Source organism: Epinephelus fuscoguttatus, linkage group LG8 (assembly GCF_011397635.1).
Source record: "Epinephelus fuscoguttatus linkage group LG8, E.fuscoguttatus.final_Chr_v1".
Classification (NCBI taxonomy): Eukaryota; Metazoa; Chordata; class Actinopteri; order Perciformes; family Serranidae; genus Epinephelus; species Epinephelus fuscoguttatus.
The window spans coordinates 15,966,754-15,986,380 of record NC_064759.1 but is presented as its reverse complement, the minus strand read 5'-3'; the positions used below and the strand labels follow the sequence as shown (position 1 = coordinate 15,986,380).

The following is a 19,627-nucleotide window of genomic DNA, read 5'->3' as shown; positions in this document are numbered from 1 at the left end:
ACAAGCAGGAAGCAGCTGTGAGCAGAGAATACAGTCTGGTTGTGGGAGCATTTTACAGACAAAGTCAGCGACTCAACAAAGAAACCACCAACTCGAATAATTAAACAATTAGAAGATTAACAATTAAATCGTGCCCTCTTATGTTATCTGTCTGTCTGCCTGCCTGCCTGTCTGTCTGTCTGTCTGGGGGAAGCTTGCAGCGGTGTGTCCAGTCAAGCGGCTCTGCAGACCTCCTCCTCCCTCCTCCTCCCCTCCGCTCCGCTGCTGTCGTTCTCTCCCTCTCTCTCTCTCCCCTTCATGCAGCCCCCTGTCCCGTCTCCTATTGTGTGGTAACCATGGAAACCGGGCCGGAGACTGTACCCGGTGCGCCTGCGCGGCTCCAGCCTTCCTTCATCATCATCACCAGCAGCCCGGCCCCGGCACGACGGGAACCGAGGCCTCGTCGCGCTCGCGCTCCCTCTGCTGCTCAGAGTCGGTAACGGTCAGCGCGTGAGGGCTGATGATCGATCTGCAGCCGCGCGCCGTTACAACGTAGCGACAGCTGATGTGCGGTTATCAGGGGACAGGTGTGAGCGCGAGGCTATTATATATACCTTTATGCATATACTGTGTTTACTACCAGAACAATTTAAGGCTGATTTCACCATATATCTAAATCCTATGTTAATGTATTTGTATGTAAAAAGATTTTTAAAATATTTTTGTCTTTATTTAATTTATTTAACCAATTATTTTCGTTATTAATAATTAATAATAATAATGATAATAATAATAATATTTATTTATTTATTTTATAATCCAAATATTTATCGATTTTAGTTTGGGTGGTACATGACGGTTCTACTTGTCAAATGAGACATTCAGTCTTGACTAACAAAAATCAATCAGCCAAAACATTAAAACTATTGGTGAGTGAAGTGAATGACATTGATCGTCTTGTTACAGTGCAATGTTCTGCTGGGAAACCTTGGGTCCTGGCATTCATGTGGATACTACTTGACATGCTCCACCCACCTGAACACCGTTGCAGACAAAATAAACCCCTTAATGGCAAGACAATGCACCATGCCACATCACAAAAACTGCTCAGGCATGACCCAAGGAATGGGATAAAGAGCTCAAGGTGTCGAGCTGAACTCCAAATACTCAAGATCCCAACCTGATCGAAAATTTGAGGGACGTGCTGGTACTTGGCTCTGACCTGTTAAGGCATGGACACAGGACCTCTGGAGGGTGTCCCTTGGTGTCTGGCACCAGGGCTTAGCTGGGTTGTGAGGTGGGGTACCAGCATGTCCCACAGATGTTTGATCAGATGGGGATCTGGGGAGTTCGGAGGCCAGGTTGATGCCTTGAGCTCGTTGTCACGCTGCTCAGACCATCCCTGGGCAGTTTTTGTGGTGTGGCATGGCGCCTTGTCCTGCTGGGGGGGCGACAGCTATTGGGGAGTGCCATTGCCATAATGGGGGGTGCCTGGTCTGCAAAGGTGTTAAAGTGAGTGGAGTGTGTCAGGTGGCATCCACATGCATGTCAGAACCCAAGATTTCCCAACAGAACGTTGCACTGTAACAAGATGATCAGTGTGTTTCACTTCATCTGTCAGTGGTTTTAATGTTTTGGCTGATCGGTGTATTATAATATATATAAAAGAAAGAATACACACAGCAAACACAAAAAATTGGCAGGGCAAGACAAAACAAAAATCACACTTCCAGGCCCCCAGACAATGCAAAACCATTCCAAAAATCCCCCAGTCTGGTGCTTGAGCATGGTTAGTCATCGCAGTCAGCACAGATACATAAGAGGCAGTTTTTGTCATATAGTTGACCAATTCTTTTATTTCTGGGGGCTTCGTTGACTTCCAATACACGAGTATTGTTCTAGCAGCTGTAATGACTCCAGCCATAACAACTGACTGTTTCTACTTATTAAAGACCAGTGCAGAGGTGGTTTTCTGGTTTTCAGCCATATTTAATTCAGTGATTATTTACCTGTAAAGCAAGAGAAGTGATAAATGACACAGCAGAGTGCCCGTTTAAACAAATGCACAGAGAGCTTTGGTTTGAGTCAACATGTATCCAGTTCTTTATTAAGCACGACCTTATACCTTACAGACAGACACAGTGACAGATGCAATTTTGTAGCAAGCTGCTGAGGGTTCCTATCAGAAACGACGTGAGGAAGAGGAAGGAGAGGAAACAACAGGGCACAAAAGATCAAAACACGTCTGCAGTGAGTCAAAATGAGACAGTCACAGGGTTCAGGAAAGAGAAAGAAACTAACGAGTGCATCGGGGGAAGTGCTCGTCTGCTGTGAGGTGAAACACTTATTTTTTCCTCCAGGCTTTGTTCAGGATTTGCTGCAACCGGCTGTAGTCAATTAAGTCAATCACTTGCTGAAGCGTCTGGTCAATATACTGTAGCTACAGTGCATTATCTGTGCATTTTAGTTATTTGAAAACTAATGAGTCTCTTTAAGTGTCTTAATGTGGTTAGAGCTTTACTGAAACAGGTGTCGTGATTTCATTATGTGCCTGTCAGGGAAATATAACATGGTTTATATGTATGCTTTCTTAAGTGGCACTGCTGATGGCACGGGCACTTAAAGGGCACTGGGGTTGCGGAAGTTGTGCCCGGCAAAGCGAGCCTGGTCACCCAGCTCTTCCTCAATCCTGAGAGGAGGAAGAGGGGGAGGTGAGGAAGAGAAAGGGAGTGTAGAGCAGGTTAGTGATTGTGAAAGAGGACAGCAGCAGATGAAACAAAGAGGGAAAGAAGAAGAGAAAAATAAAAGCATGAATGCTATAAGAAGTGTCAAAGATTGTCTACAAATATACAAACACAAATCAGGTTTCGAACACTCACCTCATTAGCTGATTGTATTTGGCCAGACGCTCTGATCGACAGGGAGCACCAGTCTTGATCTGAAGAGAAACATGGACACCAAGAATCACTAAGAGGTGCAGCTGCATTATTACTACACTTGGTTTTTCAACAAGCAACACTTATTTTTACTATTGGTACTAAGTGGTCTTTCTTTTTTAGATCAATCACATCTGTAAAATGTCAAAATAATGCCAACCACTCCGAAAGTATTCACATTTAATAGAAAAACAAGCCTCTGCACTGTTAGCATTTTGAAGCTGTACTCAGCAAAGATTTCTTGCGATCTGATTTTCTGTGTTCTGTGGACTGACTAATCTATTTATTATTTCACAACTTCAATAACTGTCGAAATACTTGCATTGCTATAATTGAAACCCTCCATACCCTCCTCTTCTGTTTATTACATTTCCTTATAATTGAGCTACTATTGCGCTGTTGTACAAGTATTATTGTTCTTTTGTATTATCTTGTTTCCAAACTGTTCTGTTGCAGTGAAATGTCGCTGCGGTGTTTAGTTTCATTTTGGCTCATTAATGTACTGTGACGAAGTGACAGCTAATTTAATGCAATGATGCAAATGTAGAATTCTATTAGCAATGAAATTGGGAAGTGGAGAACAAATAGCCCTTCCCACAGTGTTGTGTGTGAGTGTGTGAGTCTGTTAGTCTGTTACCTGACCAGTGCAGAGGCCAACCACCAGGTCAGCTATAAAAGTGTCCTCTGTTTCTCCTGAGCGGTGGCTCACCATCACCCCCCAGCCGTTCTCCTGGGCCAGCTTACACCTGAGAGAAAGGGGCAGTTTAAAGGGACAATTCATCCCCAAATCAAAAGTACATATTTTTACTCTTACATGTAGTGCTATTCATCACTCTAAATTTTTTTGGTGTGAGTTGCCGAGTGTTGAAGATATTGACCATAGAGATGTCTGCCTTCTCTTGATATAATGGAACTAGATGGGACTCGGCTTGTGGTGCTCAGAACGCCAAATAAATACATTTGAAAAAGTCAGCAGCAATGTGTCTTTCCAGAAATCATGACCTGGTTACTCAAGATAATCCGCAGACCTTGGTGTGAGCAGTTTTATGTAGGAACCATTTTTTTCCGACTGAACTATACCTGCAAACCACATCAGCAAGAAGGAAGCATGAATCTACTGCTAGCTCACCTCGCACCACTAAGCTAGGTAACATTACAGCTCAGCTGAGGAGGACGCCATAAATGTTTACATCTCCCAGTGTCATGAGTAGGAGCCTCTCTTCCATAAGTAGACGCTTCCTTCTGCACAGTGACACAGTTGGCAGGTGTAGTTAGGTAGAAAGAAAAAAGTTCCTACATGAAACTGCTCACAACAAGGTCTGTAGATTACCTTAAGGACCCAAGTCATGATTTCTGGAAAGAGACATTGCTGATTGCTGTTGAGTTTTTCAAATTAAATGTTGTGGCACTTTGAGCACCACAAGCCGAATGCCATCTAATTCCATTATATCAAGAGAAAGCAGACATCTCTACGGCCGATATCTCCAACACTCAGCAACTCACACTAAAACAATCTAGACTAAAAAATAGCACTACAGGTAAGAGGAAAAATAGATATTTTTAATTTTGGGATGAACTGTCCCTTTAAGTAAATATAAATATGAAACATGCTCTCACATGGCAGGCATGTACAAGGACACATGTCACAATGTGTATGCATCAAATACACACAAACTCACGCCTTGATGGCCTCTGTAACAGAACCAATCTGGTTGACTTTAAGCAGTAGGCAGTTGCATGCCTTTTCCTCCACGGCTCGTTGTATCCTGCGTGGGTTAGTGACCGTCAGATCGTCTCCAACCACCTGCAGAATTTTTGCAAGAAAGTTACAGACAGACAAAGTGCATGTTGTTGCTCATAGCAACAGTATCATGTCCACTAAACCCAGGAAGTTTGTCATTGCAATACATACGTAAATCCAGCTCTAGCTCATGGACATCACATAAACCAATAATACTAAAGGGGAGCTCCACTGATTTTACACTTAAAGATCAGGTTGCATTTAAACTCAGTGCAAGGAGAGTCAATGAAATACGCTATTGAGTTTCATTACTGGCATTTTCTTTTCTTAAAAATCAGGATATCTTGACCTCTGCAGCATCAATTTTGACCACGTTTATGGTTGAAAGTGCAACACTCAATGGCCAGAGTACCCATTTAAGTACCTAACTAATTCACTTCCATATAACAAGAACACAGTGTACCTGGATGCCCACTGAGGCTGTGAACTGTGACCAAGCCGGCCAGTCGTCCTGGTCGAAAGGATCTTCAATAGACACCACTGAAGGGGAGAGAAATGGGTAAGTCTAATATTACAACCTTTGAGAGCCCCTCATTTTCTCCATTACTCACCTACAAGTCAACAGGACCAGAGCACCATTGACATAGCCAATAAAGGCCCTAATGGGGGTAATGTCTTCAAATGCACTCACATTACACAAAGATGCGCACACACACACACACACACACACACTTGCCCAGTGCCCACACAAGCAGGAAGCACACCATTGACAGGGTAAAGAGCCACATCAGAGTAGGTCCCTGCTTGCCAAATGTGCACTGTAGCGCATAATTAAAACCTCTTTAACAGGCCCAAGTGTCGGGAGGAGAGACCGGGCCATGGAGACACCGAGCTCTCTTGTTCTCGGCTTCTCTGTCTAAAAGGTGATGAAAGAAATATGGCAATTGAGGACATATGAAAAATAGGCTGATGTGTCCCTTTACTGATACAGGTTCAATCAGCTATTAACACTGGCGCTGTGTTTCCATGAGCCTTTGCATGGAGGCTCAGTGATCTGTGGAAATCAATGTTTCCTGTATTTAAAAGGAACGGTGTGTGAGATTTTAGTGGCATCTAGTGGTGAGGATTGCAGATTGCAACCTGCTGAAACTTCTCCTAGCTAAAGTCAGTGTTTGGTTTATACGTTCAGGGCATCTGTAGGAACATGGCGGTGAAACATGGCAATCTCCATAGACAAGGACCCGTTCTCTATGTAGATATAAACAACTCATTCTAAGGTAGCAAAAACACAATGATTCTTATTTTCAGGTGATTATACACTAAAGAAAGCACACTTATTATATCAATTCCATTTCTCCCAATATATATCCCCACAAATCCTACAAGGTCCCTTTAAAAGTCCCTGACAAATAGGAGTTGTCCACATCAGACAAAAGCTATGTATTTCTGACGTTCAGGACATCAGAACACACACCTGGGAAGTTGTTGATGAAGCCCTGGTAGATGCTGGCCAGCTCGTCTCCACTGATGTTGCGGGCGGCATTGGGCGGAGACTTAAAGTCCAGGTCGTACTTGCCCTCAATGAAAAACTCGGAAGCAGCAACATCCATCCCTATCACCACTTTGTCTGTGAAGCCAGCTTTCTCTATGGCAGTCTTTATCAGCTCCAGAGCTGACGGAGAGAAACAGATAGATATAACATTATCGGAAATCAAGGGACGGAGAATATTTTACACCTGGTCGAGCTTACCTTCACTGTTCTCTTGTATGTTAGGGGCAAACCCTCCTTCATCTCCCACATTTGTAGCATCCTGACCATATTTTTCCTTGATGACGCTTCTCAGTGTCTGGTAGAGCTCCGCCCCTACACGCAGAGCATCACGGAAAGACTCCGCCCCTACGGGAAGTACCATGAACTCCTGCATAGCCAGCCTGTTCCCGGCATGGGAGCCCCCATTGATCACATTAAAAGCCTGAGTGAGGAGCAGATGAGATGACATTGTATTTGGGCTTTTGTCTTTGGAAGAACAATAAAAAAAAACACATGGGACTCACAGGAACTGGGAGAACCAACTCTCTGTTTCCAGCCAGATCAGCAATGTGGCGGTACAAGGGCACACCTTTCTCTGCTGCGCCAGCTTTGCATATAGCCAGTGATATTCCCAGAATAGAATTGGCCCCAAACTTAGCTGGGAGAAAGACAGAGGCGGTCACACAACACATTGGTGCAGTCAGTGACCAGTGGTGTGGAAACATGTCATTGCACATATATGCCATCACCACACATAGGATGTGAACAAGGCTTACATTTGTTTTCAGTGCCGTCCATTTCAATCATCTTGTTGTCCAGTTTCTCCTGCTCCAACACACTGATCCCCTGAAAAATAAAAAACTGTCAGAGTTCTTTATGCTTCACCATATTGTTCAGACGATTTTGCTTTAAAGCTACAGTTTGTAACCTTTATCAAAATAACTATCATATTTGCTAAAATTGTCACTTCATCCACACAAGACACAAAGTCTGTGAAAAAAATGCGTTCCTCCTCCTCGTAATGCTTCTAATGGCATTTGCTAGAGTCTACCATGGTGCCAAAAACAACCAGTCAGAGCTGAGGAGTCTCTGATGAAGTTGGCAGTTATGTAAATTACTGCTCATGAACTGCAGTGAAACTTTCAAACTAGGCAGCACTGATCAAATTTCTTTTACTGCATTGCCTAATTCTCGCTTTGGAGGTTTTTAGAAACATATTTTAGTGTACTATTTAGCTGTAAAATGAGAATGTTTGCTCTAGCTGGTGAGCAGTACTTAATTTGGGCTTGACTGTTTTCAACATGGCAACCGGCTCACAAACCTTCTCATTTTACAGCTAAACAGTACACTAAAACATGTTTCTGGAAACATCTGAGACTTCAGATAGGCAGTACGGTGAAAGAATCTTGATTCATATTTGATCAGCGCTACCTTGTTCGACATTTTGACTACAGCTCACGCAGCCGTGATTGAAATGATTGACTGTCGTGTAAGAGACACCTCAGCTCTGATTGGTTGTTTTCGTTCACATGTGGTGGATTCTTGCAAATGCTATTACAGGCACACAAAACCAACATCAAAGAACTGCAAAGACTACATCCAACAGCCAACTAGCACGAAAGTTCTGCACCTGAAGAAGGGAGACTGGAAGGCAGACAGGATGGATTTAAGATGCTAGTTAGCTAATTAGCACATTAATAGCACAACCCGATGATAAAAGAACAAATATTTAAAGTGCGGCAGTGAACAATAACACAAACAGTTATGAAACCATTTCTGCTAGAGACATCAATATTAAGAAAAATAATGTAACCTAATATAACAAATTTGTTTGTGATCATACGCCCTCTTGATTTTAGCAGTTTGTTTACTTTCCTCACTTCTGTTTTCCCTCTTGTAAACTGAGCTGAGCTACCAATGAGAGGGATTTCTCTCACCAACTGGCTCCAAACCACCAGGCTGAATCAGCCAAAAAAAGCAGACAATGACTGACCAGTGCCAATTGTGTGGGACACAGTGAAAAACTAGGGTGACAGGCGCTCACCCATGGCGTGTCATTGACCAATACACGTCTGCTTGGTGTGTCAGAGCCATAAGAAGCACTCTGAGGAGGAGGAACATGATTGTTTTCACAGATTATTGGTCTCATGTAATACTGTGTGGATACAGTGACAGTCTCTACACATATGACAAAAAGTTATTTTCTAATAGTAGCACTGTAGCTTTAAACTAATCAAATGCTGCACTGCTACTCACAGACTGGATGAGGGCAGGTCCAAGGGTGTCATTAATGTGACTAACAGCTTTGGTTACACCTTAGACAGCAGCACAGAGGGAGATATGTGAAGCCATGGGAAACTACTACCATCAGTCCACATTTATGCCACAAAACCACATAAGGAAAATGTGCAGAGCAACAGCAGAATACAAGAGACAGAGGCACAGAGGATACATCTCATTATAAGCATTCACCTTTGCCCTTGTAGCGAGTCTTGTCTCCATCTCGGAGCTCCAGAGCCTCATAGATGCCAGTGGACGCACCGCTGGGCACGGCAGCCCTGAACACACCTGTCGAGAAACACAAGGTGTAGGGGTGGAAGGTTGAGGCAAGAAAGGGTAAAAGGAAGCTCGTGCAAATACAACCTTGATTATCATTTGAGGTTTAGGTGCAGTCAAGCCAATTATCAGACAATTCCACGACTGACAGTGCAGATACAGTACATGAGTGATGCCTTTTTGATGGATTTATTTCCTAACCTTTGCCAGTGTGCAGATCTACTTCCACAGTAGGGTTTCCCCTGGAGTCCAGGATCTCCCTGGCAACAATATTCACTATGGACATCCTGTAAAATAACAAGAAAAATAGCTTTATTGAACCATTTGTACAGCACATTACAACTCAGCGCTCATACATCAAATCGTGCAATCACAGGATGTTATTTTGCTTTTTAAAAAGGATGAGTGTGAGTGAGGGAATCTGCGTATGAAGAGACAAGATGAAAATGGGAAACAGCAAACGTCAAAAACGCATTTCATTAACAGCCTCAATTTCACATTACAAGGACTTCACACCCTCTTCCTCTTCCTCACATTGTGATGATAGTGACGCAGCCTTGGGGATGGAAAGCTGTGGAAAAGATGCTCCCTAGGAAGATGCTGGCACACACACACACATAGACACACATACACAGAGACACACACACACACACACAATCATATATACACAGAGAAGGAAACATAAATCAAAAGCTAATAATGCATACCTATTTATGAATCTACTGTCAACCTGTTCCGGACCACAAGCCAGTTCAATTTCTGTGCTGTTTCAGTCAGTGATGGACCAATGGAGAGATGATACGGTGAGAAAACACAGAACAGGAGGAGATGAGGAGGAGGAGGTAGTGGAGGTGGAGGAGGGAGGAGGTTTAGAGGGATGGAGGGAATGAAGAAATAGATCAATCTTTTTAAGCGTTACCTGCAGCGTATTTGAAGCCTGGTGGAGAAAGTGAGCGGATGTGGGCGAATGAGAGGGAGAGACAGAGGGACGGGGTGGTGGGAGGGGATGGGGTGAAAACGTATGACACACAGGGGGGAGGGGGAGCGTGTGAGTCATTGGAAGATGCAGAGGGGAGGGGAGCCAACAAAACTGAGAGGAGAAAAAAAAGAGTGGAAAGATAAAGTAGAATAGCAGAGGTTATATGTCTTGTTCTAGTGAAGCTGCAGGAAAATGTTTAGGGAAAAAGATGTGCTGTGATTTGCACTCTTAACATCATCTCCCAGACTTCCTACAAGTCCTGTCTTTGACTTGGCACTGCTTGCTGAGAGTACATCTGCTCACAGCTAACAAACCACAGTAGTGCTCATGACATGTGTGCAAATATTGTCCCAGCAAACTGCTAACATGAACATTTAATCTGTTGTTGCTGCCAAATCCAGGCGGTGCTGTTATCCTGCAAAGAAATGTCATAACTGAACTGAAAAGTAACGGTTTGCTGGGAAAAAACGGAGACAAACATCTGTATACTTCAGATGTGGATGACAGGCAGAAAATATCAGAACAAAGACACGAAGAGGAGGACAGATCTGAGCAAAGACAGCTGCACAAACGAGCTGCCTTGTCGGAGAACTTTAGAGATCTAATGATGGGGATTAAAGGAGACAGGAAGACAGGTAGACAGGTAACAAGAGCAGCAGCGCACGCTGGAGGGAGGACGTGCATTTAAAAATAGTCGTGGATGTAATTAAAGATACAGCCAGTGCAGAAGGAGGCAGGCAGGGAGCCCGCTATGGGAGTGATTTGTCAAAACAGAATGGTTTTCATTGGCTGCTCCGCTTGTGTGCTCCATCTGGATGTCACATGACCTGCAGGCATGGTGGCACAGGGAAGAGGGAGCACACAGATACATGCACATGCAGGGGGAAAAAAATGTGCAGCTGATTTGTCCGCTTAAAAGGGAACCACAGCAGCAGAATTAGAGAATTGCACACTCTACAGCTGCAGCGAATAAATGAATCTCAGTACATCAAAAGCAAGCATGACAGGCTAAGTTGCACATATGACTTGCTTTGAATCCGTGCTATGAGTTGTACGATTCTGTTTTAAAAAACACTCCATAATTTATTATTTGTAAGACATGCAAACTCAAACACAACCACAATAGAGACACATGTTGTAATTATCTAACAATGTTTAATGAACTTTTATTTAGTTAGATTAATTAGTTAACAGTATACAATTCAATTCACTGACACACTAGTGTCTTCACAAACATAAAATGGACTGTACAGCAGATGTACTGTATACTGGTAGCACTTTAGTGCAGTGGGCAAAAACACATGTCAAGTTCTGAGAATGAGCATATATAAAGTGAGTGTAGTTATACCCCTGTTTGCACAAGGGTGTGTGTGTGTGTGTGTGTGTGTGTTTGTGTTGAATGTAACAGTGGAGAAGGAGAACTGTAAATGTAACTATTAAGCGTGTGGGGTTTTGTTTTGTTATGTGTGTATGTTGTTCATGAATAGACAGTCCAGTCATATCAAACATTTACGACGGGGCTGTTGTGACGATCATCAACTTCCGTCTTCGGCGTGTTTCACAGCATCGGGGGAAATCTTCCCCTCAACCTCTTTCATCTGGTCGCCCAAGCATGACACCTGCGGGGACAGTTGACCAAAGGCAGCGGTGTTTATTGGGATAAATCAAAGGCAGATGGAATCAACAAAGCTTTCACTGAGTAAATGAGGACCCTGTCGCAACACAACATGAACCCTGGTTGTCAATCCAAAATGGCTGCCTTAGATCACACTGAGAGACACGTCAAATGGCAGCTAATTTAGTGGTGTGGTGATTGAAGACAGCTTATATCAACATTCTGACAGTATTGCTAATTTAGGAACAAATTCTTACAATGAGACTGCTGTTATGACCCATTTCTCCTCTTGCATTCACATTGTAGGGCCACTATTCAAGATTCATCACACACTCTGACGTGCAATCAACTGTTGTACAGTGTATAAGTGCTTCAAACTGCAAATTGGTACCCAAGCGTACAAGAATTACATCATCTTAAAAGCCTTGTCTCAAGTGCTATTTGTTTGGCAACACCTGGGAGCTGCTTGATGTCCTCCTGGATTTCTATTCTTCATATGTTCACCATATACATGTGTGTACATCCTGATGTACACAGTGCATACTGTTGGTCTATTTTCTACAGACAACATATTTTGCATCTCTATCCATCCTGGAAGAGGGATCCCTCCCCATTAAAGGTGCCGTACAGACTGTAAAGCTCCTTGAGGCGTATTTGTGATATTAGGCTACATAAATAAAGCTGACTTGATTTGACTTTTATTGCATTGTATCTGGGCAAAGTGTTTTCTGCCTCTGTCGTCTCTCTGCAGCTTTATGTCCTCGTGATGAACTGTGTTCAGGGTGTTTTTCCTAGTGTGTTTTAGGGAAGTGGGAAAAAAACCACTGACGCAGCACATCTTTATGTTTCAGACGTGCTGAGAAAGCCCTCACATTGTGCTTGTACACAATGTACTTCTAAACAGGGAAAAACTAAACCTGACCCATTAAAAACTACAGCCTGATACTTAGGTTTAAAGCCTATATTGATATTTGAGACTAAAAAAAACAACAAACAGATAACACTGTCGGGAAAAAAAACAAAAAAACAAATCAGCATAGAATCCCTTAAAATGGCTTCTTAAGGAGTGGTGACCAACGTACGTGTTGAGAAGTACACACAGCAAAAAAGAAACTGTATTGGTGACAATGTTTATATTAGAAAATATAAATATTTTTGTACTGCAGTTTCTTGTTATTAATGGGCAGGCATAATATATATGTTATTAGCCAAAATTTTCTGACAATAGCCATCTGGTTGGGATGGACTTGACTGATCCAGGCCTGAGCACCAAAGTTATAAATACTCACTCTTACCTCTCACCAGTCGTAACGTGGACGGGTTTGGGGCTGACGGTGCCTGGGGGACTCGTGCCGATGGCCTGGTGGGGTCGTGGAGCTTGGAGGGGCAGTAAGGGCCAGCTGCTGGCCTCCTACCCGTCGATCTCGGCCGTACTCAAGCGCCCGGCCAGTCGGGGGATTGTATCTTCCTGCCTCCCTCCTCCACTCCTCGTCAAACGCTGCAGCATCAGCTAGCGGGAGCAGAGGGAACGTTGTTAAGCCACACAAGTAACATTAAGCCAGATAATATATTATATTCAAAGTTTAAGGGTAACTCCCATTTTTAAAAAAAAAAATCTGGACACTTTTATTCGCCGTTTTTGTGTCTAAGTTATTAATAGGAGCAACAATTTTTGAAATTGATCCAGTATCGAGCAATAGCTGCAACGTAACCTCCCATAGCATTAGCACATCGTCTATGTATATCTACGACAAGTGCTTGTTTTTGCCACAGACAGGTTCAGATTTATATTCCAAGTGTCTGACAACATTTTGGAGAGGATCCTACAGAGATAGACATTTTAGTACAAGAGTAAGAGCTTTTTTGTTTAACAAGAAACAACCCTGAACGCGCCACTGTCAAGCCCACCAGACTCCATTTAAATAAACACTCATTTTAGCATGCATCGTCAGCATGTTTTCACATGTAACTGGGTGAATCGGGGGTTTAATTCTACTTAACCAAAGTTGGTGACTGTTGGAACAATGGGAAGGTGAACCAAGATATCTATAGTGAGCTTTATTTTGTTTTTGTGGACTTTGAGTTAAGTGCGTTCCATGATGATAAAAAATACTGTTTATTTATGTGGAGTCTGGCAAGTTTGACGATGGCAATTTTGGGGCTGCTTCTGGTTAAACAAAAAGGATTGTCCTGATCAATAAAAAGGTTGACTTCTGCAGGGATCCTGTGCATAATGTTCTGAGACACTTAAAATATTAATCTGAGACTGTCAGTAGCAAAAACAAGCACTTTAAATGGACATATATTATAGCAGCCCTTTCGCTCAGTACCTCACCAGTTCAAAAAATGTTGTCTCTATTAGTCACTCATACACAAAAACATGGGAAATTAGGGTCCAGGTTGTGTAATACTGAAGTAACCCTACAGTGGAATCCCCCCTCATTACCAGCTGTTATCGTTCTGACTCACTCTCATCCAGGTTAATGAAGTCTTGTCGTTCCTCGCGGTCTCCAGTGCGGCGATTTCGTGAACGCTCCATTATGTGTCCACGATCACCGATGTGGTGGCCGATGGCAAGGCGCTCGACACCGCTCTCACTGTCCCTCATTGACTGACGTGTCTCACGGATCTGAGGGGGAAAAGTGACACTCTGCATGAACTCTGACTGAAATGTTTAGATGACAACTATGATGTTTATACTGTACATGATCCATTTATTGTCACTACAATTACTGATGATTTTGCATGTTAATGAGGCCAGAACGCCACAGTCATGCCTGGACTAGCAAAGCATGACGGCCACATGTCGAGGAAAGTAATCAGGTCTACGCCTGTAGAACTAATCAGCACTCCCAACATGTACTGTAAGGATTCCAACAACTGTTAGCAGGTCACTCTCACCCCTCCAGGGCCTGTTCTCGTTGCACTGGTCTGCTGATAAACTTCAGGAGGTCCTGCATCTGTAGAGGAGTAGGAGATCACTGTTGAGGAAGAAAACGTCTGACAGTTTGGTGAACCGGACATTCTTTCCTGCAAGAAGAAGATAATAAAAGTAAACAGAAGATGAGTTGGAGTACTGTTCAGACACAGGTTTCATTCATGAGGGTTAAAACTTTCTGTTTATTTGAAATTGGCTGACAAAACTACTCACCATGTTTCCCATCATTTCTCCCATCATGCCAAACATATCCATGAAGCCTCCACCCTGCAAAAATAAATGAAAAGAGAAATATTAAATTCCCATTTGATGAAACATCAAGTTTAAACAGAGTGGTACGCCTCTAAAACAGCAGCGTTCATTGTCAGTTTAGTGCCACTAGGGTCATCCTTTGAGCCCCACAACCATATTTTCAGAGCAAAAACATACATGAAACATATATTTTTTGTGGTTAAGAAACAATTAGTGTAATCATATTCTTGAATGAAAAATTTAATAGAATATATTGTTTATGTCCACCCCTCACCAAACACAAGAAATGTGAGGGAGTAATCAAGACACATAAAAAGCAAACAGTTTACAAAAAAACATCTCATGTCAGTGTCTGTCTGTGGCGTTACTCTCATCAGTTACTTTGTAGTACTGATACTGACGGAACAAAATCAAAAATGATAGTGTTTTATCCAGGGATCAATAGTAATTCTGTTAATAACACAAAACAAAAAAAGACAGGGAAAGATTCAAATACATATTGGGCACTCGTCTTTTATCACCTCACTGTCCATGTAGCTTTGGCCATATAGCGTATCGACATAAACTCTGTTAGTAAATGTGTAATAAGTAGGTCATAGTCGCAGCTACTCACCATTCCCATCATGCCAAAGGGAGCCAGCGGACCAGCCTAGAAGAAAATACACACCTTAAAGTCAAAAGCTCAAAGAAAAAACAACAGATAAACTGATGTGGGTATCACACATGAGTAGAGTCCACCAACATGGCGGACAGTTACCTGTCTGCGTGGTGGACGAGGTGGTTGTATCTGGGGGGTGAGAGCGAAGGGATCCATGCCAAATGGTCCAAACATGAGCCTCATCTGCTGCCTGTGGGCTGCAAATGGATCCCTGGAAGAAATCACAGATAAAACTTAAACTTTCATTTCCAAGGACTTTGTGTAAATTGACTGGGTGTAGCTGAGTGACTGGTTCACATATAGTATGTGAGTGCAAGCTTTAAATAATATGCAGGGGGAACCAATCTCAGTGTTTTTTTGGTCGCAGTTGAAATATTATGAAGTAGTTTTGAAAACTGAGTATGGAAAACTGGCATACAATCAGGGTTAGAAAGGAATTTTGAGGCTGGTGAGTTCCACAATTAAGCCCCCCACGCAACAGACTGCCACTCTTTTTTGGCTGGTGAGTAAAGTGAATCTAGCAGCCACTTGCATACTTTACCTGCATTTGCCTGGTGGCTGGTGCTAATTTCCAACCCTCCATTCGGTGCCTCGTGAGAAATGATATCTTTTTTCTACTTGCTTTAGAAAATATTCACAGATTTCACTTGTTTTAATTCAACCATTTATAGATTGTCTTTTACTTTTAAACATTATATATGACAGTTTGTTTTGAGAAAATATTTTAGATTGAGAATTTGTAGGTCTTTTTAAAACAAGTGTGTCTATCTTCCTCAAATTAACGCATCAAAACAAGTCAAAGGCAAAACTCTGGTTTTGTATCAGCGCCAATATCGAACATTTTCACTGGCACTTAACCTGAGATATACCTTGCTTGTAACCATTTTTCTGAACCTCCTCTTGTTGATAACCCAGTTTCACAAGATGTTATGGGCCCAGCAAGTGATGAGTGATTGAGTCTAAAACTGAAACTAACAACTGTTTTCAATTTTGATAATCTATTTATCATCTTTTCAATTAATCCATTTATAATAGTCTGTAAAAGATGTCCGGAAGTTCCCAGATCCCTACAATATTCACTTCACATTTATACTAGACTGACTAAAGCAAGAAAACCTCACATTAAAGAGGCTGGAACCAGAGAATATTTGGCAAATTTTACTCGACAATTGACTTTCACAAGTCTTTCACATTGACTTTCACAAGTCTGTCTTGAGAGATTAATTAAGGGTTAACTCTTTTCATTTGTGTGTGCATCATTTCTATATTTGTTTTGGTTTCAACAGGATGTAAGGAGCTCAAAAAGGAGCTGCAACTATTAGCGGATTATTCCATTAGTCAACACAAACTTGAGACAGACACCTCTGCTGCCAAATAGCCGGTTTTTAAGCAAAAAATGCCAAATATTTGCAGTTTCCGCCTTCTTATATGTGAGGATTTGATGCTTTACTTTGTCACAGTTGATAGCAGACCAAATGTTATTTTTAATTTTGGACTGTGGGTCGGACGAAGAAGACATGTCAAGCTGCCCTACAAGAAATTTTTCACTATTTTCTGAAAATTTTAAGACAAATGGATGAATCAAGAAAATAATAGGTGGTTAATCGGCAATGAAAATAATTATTTAGTTGCAGCCATAGATTTTATAACAACAGCAATATGTTTATGGCCTCTGGCTGGCTTTTTATGTTGTTTTGACTTAATAAAGAGTGCTGTGTGACAGGTGGGGAATATGCTAGGGGGGCACAGGACTCCCAGACAGGGCCACCAAAGTCTCAGAAGGATTGCCTTCTTTAAAACTAATAATATGGAGGGATAAAAACATAAGCATCTGCAATAGAATCAAAGCTATTCAGCTTCAGACTTTACACAGAGCTCACATATTCCCTTCACAGCGGTATAAGTTTGATGCTGACAGTTATGGCAAGTTTTCAGCCATTAATCTAGAAGGTGATTGAACTGACATGCTACTTGGGATTCCAAATAGCTTTATTCTTGATTTATATAAAGGGAAGCTCTGTAAAATGCTACCATTCTGTGCAAGAATGTACATACTTCTGAGTTAGATAACTAAGTCACTAAAACACAGTTGCATAGTACTTAACTATATTTCTTAATATTGCCTGACACGTATGCTGCTTTCTGAACACAACGTATTTCACAGAACATGGGAGCCATTTCTGTCCTATTTTGGATTGGGTATCTCCGCTATTCTTAGGAGAGTAAGAGCTGGAAAAACAAACAGACAACAGCCAAAAAAGACAATGGTAATCTATTAAGTGGGATGTAGATTTTGGATTCTGCCAGCCACAGTGACAGGTGGACAAAAAAGTTAAATTCCAACATTGCATGAGGGTTTATGTTTCCTTTACACTATACACTACCTGAGTCTCTCTCCTGAATATATTTTTATCTGTGAGCCAACTTGAGTTGTTTTGTTTAGATGCTTTGCTCTGTTGCTAGTTGTGAGTTTTGCACTGGATAATCAATATCTATCTATCTATATTGTCTATAAAGCTTTTGTGTGTTAGTGCATAAAGTCTATGAAGGGATCCACAGTTTCACAATTAGTCAGCCCCTTCAAATCAGTTCCTTTTTAATGCAAATTAAGGTATGTTTAGTTAACAAAGCGTAGGATGGTGAGCACTTTTTTTTAGCTTTAATGCATTTGTCTGTGCAGCTAACGTGATGTAAAGATGTGCTGCTAGCTAGACTATTGCATCAATTAACAACTGCCATCAATTAGCTTATTTTCAAAGTTAATTGGGAAATAACGGGAAGTTGTAGGAGTGGTGACAATTGGCCATTTTAGCCACTGATTGGTAACCCAAGTGCTGCTGAGCTCTGACAGCTTTTTTGTTATTGTCTATCCAATATGGTGGACCACTGTAGGCCCCCACAGCTGGCTGGAGTAACGTGAGGTACCTGTTTAAGGCACAGTGAAAAAATACCACATAGCGTGCCAAGATGTGCATTTTACACCTCTTTGCAAAACACAAAGTGATATCGGCGTCCAAACAAAATATAATCAATGTCCATACTTACATCATGTAGGGGTCGTCATCAACGTCATTCAAGAACCGAAACATGCTAGGTGATTTAACTCAGCTGGCTGATGCTAGCCAGCTAGCTAGGTAAACAGTCGTGTTTTTCAAGGATGAAATGAAATGACGGACTTAAATTCTTACAGGCTGAAATGGAGGACCTTTAATAGCCTCAGTCTACGGAACACTAAATCACAACTGCTGTTTATCAAAGCGAGAGACGGCTCAGAGTCTCAGTAGATAGTAAATTCCAGAAACCTGGACCAAACATGAAAACGGAAGTCAGTCCTCTGACAAAGAGAAGCAACACAAGCATCAAGTTAGCATCAGAGCTAACATCCGTCACTTCCGGTCTCGGTATTCTTAAAAATAAAGTATTTCCTCAGGGGATTTCTGGACTTATTTTTATAACCTCACGAGTTATAATATTCCTAAATACATTTCTAAAATATTATAAAACAAAATATAATAAAAACATTACATTTAACAAATGTATCACACCACAATTAACTTACTAAGAGTTACTTGGCTCAGATCCATTCAAGTCTCTCAGTAATTCATGACAGTGTGACAGGGATCCAGCATGCAGGCTGAAAGCTGTGGTTGAGAAACAGACACTGAGCAAACTGTTATCCATTATGGATAATCCTGACCACCCTCTCCACCACCTGTTGGACAGACAGAGGAGCTCTTTCTCTAAAGCACTGGTTCTGCTTCACTGTCACAAGGACAGATACAGAAAATCTTTCCTGGCCTAAGCAATAATCCTGTACAACACCTCACCACTGTCAAACAGAGAAATAACAGCTGTATGGTTAAACTAAACTTCACTTTATTTTGCTCTTCAATAACCATGCACATCTTTCTCTCCTACTTTACCTAATTGCATTCTTAAAATTAAAACTTAAACAAATTTGCACACTTGTTTTATGTAGTATGTTATCTCATGAATATATATTATATTTTGGTATTTTTTAGTACTTAGTATTTTTCATTTTATTTTATCACAGTGTATTATGATATGGTATGTTCTTTATATTTTACATTCTATAGATATTCTAGTGTGACATTTGTGTCACTTTGTTTTTACCATTCCAGTGTAATGCCTTAATAGCCTGATAATGTAATGAAAGAATTTTCCAACTTGGAATCAATAAAGTACAGGAGGCAGGATTACCAAGTCCTAAAGCGGGCAACTGCCCCATGGCCCCTGAACCTCAGAGGGTCAGCTCCAGCTCAAGGCCGTAGCCATGGAGCCAACAAGTAGAGCAATATAGTCCACTGTACAAATATGCAATAAATGAAAGCTACAGCTGTCTACATGAATAACGCATGCAGTGCAACATAAATGGCTGACACTATGTCACAAATATGACATAATGAGGACATTAACATTAG

At 41.7% G+C, this 19,627-nt stretch overlaps 2 protein-coding genes across 3 annotated transcripts; both read right to left on the bottom strand.

Moving 5' to 3' along the window:
* Positions 1-2,064: 2,064 nt before the first annotated feature.
* Positions 2,065-9,759, bottom strand: LOC125893137 (gamma-enolase-like). 2 transcript variants are annotated; one of them, XM_049583679.1, is made up of 13 exons: positions 9,663-9,759; positions 8,945-9,030; positions 8,660-8,755; positions 8,444-8,502; positions 6,964-7,033; positions 6,712-6,845; positions 6,407-6,629; positions 6,131-6,328; positions 5,120-5,196; positions 4,595-4,719; positions 3,553-3,661; positions 2,859-2,917; positions 2,065-2,668 (listed from the first exon to the last, which is right to left on the bottom strand). In XM_049583679.1, the coding sequence occupies exons 2-13, from the start codon at positions 9,027-9,029 to the stop codon at positions 2,599-2,601; spliced, it is 1,305 nt and encodes a 434-aa protein (XP_049439636.1). In that variant the 5' UTR covers position 9,030; positions 9,663-9,759; the 3' UTR covers positions 2,065-2,598. The 2 variants fall into 2 exon arrangements, with proteins under 2 accessions (XP_049439636.1, XP_049439637.1); XM_049583680.1 differs by lacking the exon at positions 9,663-9,759 and adding an exon at positions 9,451-9,627.
* Positions 9,760-10,857: 1,098 nt separating this feature from the next.
* On the bottom strand, positions 10,858-18,543 carry mlf2 (myeloid leukemia factor 2). The gene is made up of 8 exons (XM_049583713.1): positions 18,231-18,543; positions 15,285-15,396; positions 15,141-15,176; positions 14,489-14,542; positions 14,239-14,367; positions 13,807-13,966; positions 12,633-12,847; positions 10,858-11,341 (listed from the first exon to the last, which is right to left on the bottom strand). The coding sequence occupies exons 1-7, from the start codon at positions 18,272-18,274 to the stop codon at positions 12,636-12,638; spliced, it is 747 nt and encodes a 248-aa protein (XP_049439670.1). The 5' UTR covers positions 18,275-18,543; the 3' UTR covers positions 10,858-11,341; positions 12,633-12,635.
* Positions 18,544-19,627: the final 1,084 nt, after the last annotated feature.

Excerpts from the sequence above, each read along its gene's own strand:
- mlf2 (XM_049583713.1), bottom strand. The coding sequence starts at position 18,274 with ATGTTTCGGTTCTTGAATGACGTTGATGACGACCCCTACATGAT. Across the intron at positions 14,368-14,488 it reads GAGAAATGATGGGAAACATG|GAAAGAATGTCCGGTTCACC; the intron begins GTGAGTAGTTTT and ends TTCTTCTTGCAG. Across the intron at positions 13,967-14,238 it reads CGAGAACAGGCCCTGGAGGG|ATCCGTGAGACACGTCAGTC; the intron begins GTGAGAGTGACC and ends TTTCCCCCTCAG.
- LOC125893137 (XM_049583679.1), bottom strand. The coding sequence starts at position 9,029 with ATGTCCATAGTGAATATTGTTGCCAGGGAGATCCTGGACTCCAGGGGA. Across the intron at positions 7,034-8,443 it reads GACCTGCCCTCATCCAGTCT|GGGATCAGTGTGTTGGAGCA; the intron begins GTGAGTAGCAGT and ends TTTATTTTTCAG. Across the intron at positions 2,918-3,552 it reads TTGGCCTCTGCACTGGTCAG|ATCAAGACTGGTGCTCCCTG; the intron begins GTAACAGACTAA and ends GTTTCTCTTCAG.